Source organism: Theobroma cacao, chromosome 2, assembly GCF_053813885.1.
Source record: "Theobroma cacao isolate CCN51 chromosome 2, ASM5381388v1, whole genome shotgun sequence".
Classification (NCBI taxonomy): domain Eukaryota; kingdom Viridiplantae; phylum Streptophyta; class Magnoliopsida; order Malvales; family Malvaceae; genus Theobroma; species Theobroma cacao.
In genome coordinates this window covers 48320033-48326731 of record NC_142640.1, presented here as the reverse complement: position 1 = coordinate 48326731, position 6699 = coordinate 48320033, and the positions used below count along the sequence as shown (strand labels likewise).

Genomic DNA, 6699 nt, shown 5'->3' with positions numbered 1-6699 from the left:
AAAATTTATTTATTTTGAAATAAAAATGTAAAAATTTAATTAAATATAATAAAAATAAAAATTTATTTAAATATTTATAAATATAATTTAATTTTTTTAATATTATGTAAAAAAATTCAACCCATGCCTAAGTCGAAGCTTACATTTGTAGGTATGAACCCTACTTAAAGCCCGACTTGAACCGGTCTAGGCCCAGTCCATGGAAAACTCCGATCCAATGAGCAGGCAGGCAGGCTATTCTTGTAGCCATGGAATAGCGCCAACAACAACTGCAAGATATTTTCTCGTTATCCTGTTAGTTTCCTTCTTCCTATTGTTAGGATACTATCCATGTATATATATATCTATGAATATCAACTGTTTTTCGAAAACCATCAATCCAAAAACTCAATCATGGCATCTTCGCCGGCTCCAATCTCTGGAATATCTTTCGCCAACCCAACACTGCCCAGAACCAAGAAGGCATCAGCTTCACATTATCCCATCCCGAAAAAACCCAGACCCCTGGCCAAAGAGATTTACTTCAACCATGATGGGTCTGCCACTAAGAAGCTTCAGGTCACTGTCTATGATCAAAGCACATTACATTCAACTGACTCTGATCACTAAAACTTAAGCTTACATCCAGATGGCTTTCTTTTCTTTTTTTATTTCATCGTGTTCTGTTCTTCTTTCTTTGTTGGTACGATCCAGGCAGGTGTAGACAAAGTGGCAGAGCTTATTGGGGTTACATTGGGACCGAAGGGAAGAAATGTGGTTCTGCAAAACAAGTACGGACCTCCCAAGATTGTTAATGATGGAGAAACTGTTCTCAAGCAGGTTTTCTATTTTCTACTTGGACCCATCACTCCATCACTTCTTTACCCTTTGTTTTTTGCTCCTTTCTTGATATGGCAATTGGAGTTTTCATTAATACCCCAAAAAATTTTGGTTTTTATCTTCTTGAATTGTTGTAGCTAATTCCTTTAGCTGGAAATTTACAGGAGTCTGTAAATTAGGATAATATATCAAGAGCTATTCAAGATAACCAGCATAAATTGCTTGAAAATAATGGACTGTCAGAAATTGGTACTTCAGGGGCTCTTGTTTTTGGAGTATTAATATGCTATTTAATCTTTGTTGCACATTCTCAAATATGGTTTGTTTAATGCTAGAAGCAACTTAAAAAGAATCACAGAAGACCTTTCTGCATTTCTCTTCTCATGTTGATGTATTGTTCACCAGGGTATTCAACCAATATGGATATGTTCAGAAACTCTTCCTATGATTTATCATGAAAGGTCATTATCATTTAGTTGTTTATTTGGGCATTCAAATAAATTTAGTGATATTTGAAGATGCATTAGTACAGCTGCAGAAGCTAATATCAGGAACGAAGAGTAAAATGACCCCTTGTAGTTCAAACTTAATACAGTTTGGTTCTTTTTTTTTTCTGAATCGTATCTCAATTGTTTAGATTGAGTTGGAGGATCCGTTGGAGAATGTTGGTGTTAAATTAGTGAGGCAAGCCGGTGCAAAAACAAATGACCTTGCTGGTGATGGTTGCACTACATCTATAGTCCTTGCTCATGGTCTAATTACAGAAGGTGTGAAGGTAAGAATCAGATGGTACTATGAAGCTACAATTTCAATCTGATCATCCCATTCAAGTGTATTTGTGATTTCAATTTATTAAGTACGCTTCTGGTTTGTATAGCTTCAAATGGGAGTTCTGTCAACTTTTATAATCAATAATTCTGTTTCTTCCAGGTAATTTCAGCTGGAATGAATCCAATTCAAATTGCCCGAGGGATTGAGAAGACAGCAAATGCCCTTGTTTCTGAACTCAAATTGATGTCCAGAGAGGTGCAGAACTTTTTTAATTGCCTTCTTTTCCAGTCAAAAAAAAAAAAAAACAAAACCCCTCTATGTTCCAATTATTACTGGAAATGGAAATGATATTTCATATATGTTCCGAGAAGCTGAGTTGAGATTATCTCAGGCATGCCTTATGTGCGAATGGATAATATATTGCAGGTTGAGGATTGTGAACTTGCACATGTTGCTGCTGTTAGTGCTGGGAATGACTATACTGTAGGAAAAATGATCTCTGACGCTCTTCAACATGTGGGAAGGAGGGGTGTAGTCAAAATTGAAAAAGGAAAATGTAATGAGAACAGTCTACAAATTGTGGAAGGAATGCAGCTTGATAGAGGATATTTGTCCCCTTACTTTGTCACTGATCCAGAAAAGAGGATTGTTGAGTTCCACAATTGCAAGGTATGAACTTTAGGTATTTAAAACATGACATATGTTCTATAAAGTGATTAGAGGTATGAAATCCTTGATTGCAGTTGCTATTGGTTGATAAAAAAATCACACATCCAAAGGAGATGTTTAAAATATTGGACAGTGCTGTTAAAGAGAAGTACCCTATTGTGATAGTTGCGGAGGATATTGAGCAGGAAGCTCTTGCTCCAGTCATTAGGAACAAACTCAAGGGTGTACTGAAGGCAGCTGCTATTAAGGCCCCTGCGTTTGGTGAGCGCAAGAGCCACTGCTTGGACGATATTGCTATCTTGACCGGAGGTAACAAATACTGATATTCAAGTCAGCTTTAACATTAGAAATGTCTATATATCAGTTCGATCAGCTAGCATAGTTTATTTTATCCTGACAATACTGGAAACAAATTAAATAACGTTCTCAAGTTTACCACTTACTGCATATTGAATGTTCTCAAGTGTACCTGTCACTGCAAATGAAATGGCTCAATATATTTCAGTGGATAGATAGCATCTTCAGGCATAAATAATTATTTACAGTGGAATATGATCCCAGAGGGTAGAGAAAAGAAGCTATACATACCCAATAATTAAGTGCAATAGCTTTGACAACTGTTATTATTGTTATATGTGTTTAACCATTGAATGCTTGTCTATGAATTTATTTTGGATTCAGCAATGAATTCTTTACTTTATCTGAGATCTTTGTGCTAGTAATGAAGTGCAATTTCAAGATCTAAGCATAAAAGAATATATTTTCACTAAGCATATACTACTAGTAGAAAGGACTATAATGACCTACTGCCTATTTGTGAGGAAAAAGGTTCAAATCAGGAGTTGGCCTTGAAACTTGCTGGCTCCTCTGTTTATTTACTACGGCAGGATAAAAATGTATTGTTTAGAATTCAGGTCAAAGATTAAGGGGACCTTATTCCTCAGATTATTTGGATCATATTGCTTTCTTTTTGAATCTGTAGTAAAATCACTTCTGCAAGCAAATTAAATTGCCATCCTTCTCCCATGGAATTCTTCAGATTCCTGAACATTTTGCTTCTTTACAGTATTTAATTATTTTTTATAGGCTTTTCACATGTTGATCTTCTTTTCAGCAACTGTAATCAGAGATGATATGGGTTTGACCCTAGATAGGGCTGGGAAGGAGGTATTGGGCACTGCTACTAAGGTTGTGATAACTAAGGATTCTACATATGTGGTTAGTGATGGAAATACACGAGAAGCTGTTCAGAAAAGAGTTTCTCAGATAGAAAGACTGGTCGAGGTGCATATAACACTCTTGGTTTTTTCTTCTTTGCGTAATCAGTAATGCAACACACAATGCATACAGTGGTATGGAAACTAGGACCTCTCAACACCTCAGCCCATCCTTTGACCACTGGAACAAGCCCTCCTTGGAAACTCTGTCTATTATGACAGTTCCATATTGCTCTATCAATTGTATTGTTAAGTATTATACAATCACCTATCCTCTATATATTAGTCCATGTTGTGTTAATTGTCATTACTACAGCCTCACAATTGTACAAGATGCATTTTCCACCATGTAAATAAATCAAATCAGAAAGAGCTACTAATGTTAGCTAGCATATTGCAAATTTTCAATGGCTATAAGGAAAACTCTTAATGCCTCAGGTTTAAAATTGATTACAGAATACGAGGGTGAGGGAGGAAAGGAAATCTTATAGCTTAATTAAGATGTAGAAATCTACATATTTTCCCCCAATGATATTTCTAAAATATTGAAGAAAATAGGTGTCTAGTATTCTCTGTGAAAAGTGATTTAAGTACTTATTTTGCAGAACACAGAAGAAAATTTTCAAAAGAAGATACTCAATGACAGAATTGCCCAATTATCAGGACGAATTGCTATTCTTCAGGTGAGCTAATATACTTATAATTTTTAGCGATGAAACATCTAGATACTCTAGGAATGTCGAAAAACTTAAATGCAGATATATTTCATATCATTGATTGAATCTTAGGTTGGAGCACAAACACAAGTTGAGTTGAAGGACAAACAACTCAGAAATGAAGACGCTTTGAATGCAACAAAGGTAAATAAGTTACTTATCTAGTTTATCTGCTGATATTATAAGTCATTGTCATAAAGCAAATTCAGGGATTTTACCTCTTGTAAACTATCAAGGAAATCCAGGATCAGTGGTATCCCACATTCTCATGGTATGGTTGATCTACCAGAATAAACCCTCAATTCAGAGCACAAGTACTAAGCATGTTCCTGATTTTTTTCTTTCTAAATGGCATGTTCCTGATTTATATTGAGAACTTGAGAGTTATCTCCTCATCTTTAATTCTCCCAACAGTATAAACATGGAATTTCGTTATTTCTCACATTAAGTTTTGCCAAATCAATCGTGAGTAGTTTGCCATCATTACCTGTCTCTTAAGTGATTGACTTTCAAATTATAAGAAACAAGCTTCTGACTTGGTAAAATGCAGGCAGCTATAGAGGAAGGTGTTGTAGTTGGTGGTGGCTGTATCCTCTTGAGACTATCTGCGAAGGTGGATGGCATTAAAAGCCTGTTGGACAACCAAGAACAAAAGGTATCTAAATTTTTTCTTAGTTTTCTTTCTTAAAGTTAGTTGTTTAAGTTGATTGTTGAACAAAGACTAAGAGCACAGGACAAAAATTGTTGATCGATTGTCACCTTATCAGCATGATTAATTAAATCATTAGGCATGATCCATATCCAATAGTTGTGTTAATACATCCATCAATCAAACTCCAAATTTCTCTGTCAACACGCATCATTTAAGATAAATATATCGCATATGCCTTCAGTCTCTATTATCTACAGAGATATCCATATTATTATGATCTTATATTTACAAATGTGAGCAGATTGGAGCTGAGATCTTCAAGAGAGCATTAAGTTATCCAACAAAACTAATTGCCAAAAATGCTGGTGTTAATGGCAGTGTTGTTGTAGGGAAGGTCTGTGAACTTCAGCAGCACATCATATTTGCTTCAAGCATTGACTGGGGTGTAAAACATTTTTGGAGTTACACTCCTCATTATGTTCACTTATTTCATCTTGTAGGTCTTATCCAATGATGATATAAGATATGGGTACAACGCTGCAAGCAACTCTTACGAGGATCTGATGAAAGCTGGAATTATGGATCCAACGAAGGTATCATCAATTAAAGTACCTATGTGTGAATGCACCTATGATGTGCCTATTAATGCAGTCAGGGTCCTGTATGTATACTGTAGAAAGTCCTTGTTGACCTAAAAAGATGTCTCTGACTAATTTAAAGCAATGATTATGAGGAGGATAAGTAACAAAAATTTCAGCTCATGTAGCCTAATTAAATTAGACTAAGAGCTCAGTAAACAAAAATGAAGCCAGTTCAAAAATGTTAGGCTCCAGCTCATGAAGGCAATGTTAAAATGGCTACAGGCTTTTATTTCAGTGGAGTGTTTCAACAGTGTTTTAGCTAACGTAAATAATTAGTTCTCATATTTTCTTTTCTTTTTTTCATTGGAGCAGGTTGTTAGATGTTGTTTGGAGAATGCAGCATCTGTGGCCAAAACATTTCTGACATCTGATGCTGTTGTAGTAGACATAGTAGACATCAAGGAATTCAAGTCCATCCCAAAGAGAAAGAAAATGCCAAAACTAACTAGCTCAGTATTTCCCAAACAATTACTGCCCATGTACCGATAAAAGATGCACAAACAGTCAATTAATTCTCCCATCTTCTGCACTACTAGTATCAATTATATCAAAAGAAGCTTCAATGAGCAGCATCAAATGATCATTCAGGTATTTGACCATTAGCATTAATTTACTTAGTAAATGGAGTTGTGTTGGCTTTGTCGAATAGGCTGCTATCTTTTCATCCTCCTTCTTCTAGACACAGGATGTATCAAGTGGGACAAGCAAATATAGGACCAAAAGAGTGAAAGTTGAAGTTGAAGACTTTTAAACTTGTTCTGATGTGCTGATATTGATCAATGCCAACTTCTATCTAGCTGGTTATTCTTCAGTTCCCTTGCATCAGCTTCTTCAAAGAAGCATACAACTCAGAGTGATGCTGCAAGTTGAGATGAAAGGCTGACTGGTATCCTACCCCTAAGGATAATGATTTTTTATGTAGATGGTGTTTTTCAAGCAGCAACATCAATAAAAAAAGGGAGAAATGATGTCTTGTAAAAATGCTAAAGCATGTATACAAAATTAAAGCAGGTGATGAATTATAAAACTAGTATTTTTCTCAAATCTGCTATTTATCCTTGCCCTTTTCAACTGAATCATGGCATGTGGTCTTGTGGTCTAACCCTTCTAAGTAAGGAACTTTACTTCCCTTGTTGTTTGAATATTTTCTTATTGGCTATTGGGATTTAAGATATCTTAAGACACTAGCAATTGAATGACTAGAGTGGTGATAG

General features: G+C 35.5%; 1 protein-coding gene across 2 annotated transcripts; it reads left to right on the top strand.

The window, feature by feature from the left end:
• Positions 1 to 282: 282 nt before the first annotated feature.
• Positions 283 to 6529, top strand: CPN60BETA4 (TCP-1/cpn60 chaperonin family protein). Of its 2 annotated transcripts, XR_016024572.1 has the most exons (14): positions 283 to 558; positions 694 to 819; positions 1457 to 1594; positions 1750 to 1845; positions 2017 to 2259; positions 2334 to 2568; positions 3374 to 3543; positions 4082 to 4159; positions 4265 to 4336; positions 4743 to 4847; positions 5146 to 5238; positions 5345 to 5437; positions 5798 to 6073; positions 6165 to 6529. XR_016024572.1 is itself a non-coding variant. In XM_088803419.1 (13 exons), exons 1-13 carry the CDS (start codon positions 331 to 333, stop codon positions 5972 to 5974), a joined length of 1854 nt encoding a protein of 617 aa, XP_088659545.1. In that variant the 5' UTR covers positions 283 to 330; the 3' UTR covers positions 5975 to 6529. The 2 variants fall into 2 exon arrangements, 1 of the variants encoding a protein (XP_088659545.1); XM_088803419.1 differs by having other exon boundaries at positions 5798 to 6529.
• The last annotated feature ends 170 nt before the right edge of the window (positions 6530 to 6699 follow it).

Excerpts from the sequence above, each read along its gene's own strand:
- CPN60BETA4 (XM_088803419.1), top strand. The coding sequence starts at position 331 with ATGTATATATATATCTATGAATATCAACTGTTTTTCGAAAACCATCAA. Across the intron at positions 820-1,456 it reads GAGAAACTGTTCTCAAGCAG|ATTGAGTTGGAGGATCCGTT; the intron begins GTTTTCTATTTT and ends TCAATTGTTTAG. Across the intron at positions 5,239-5,344 it reads GCAGTGTTGTTGTAGGGAAG|GTCTTATCCAATGATGATAT; the intron begins GTCTGTGAACTT and ends TTCATCTTGTAG.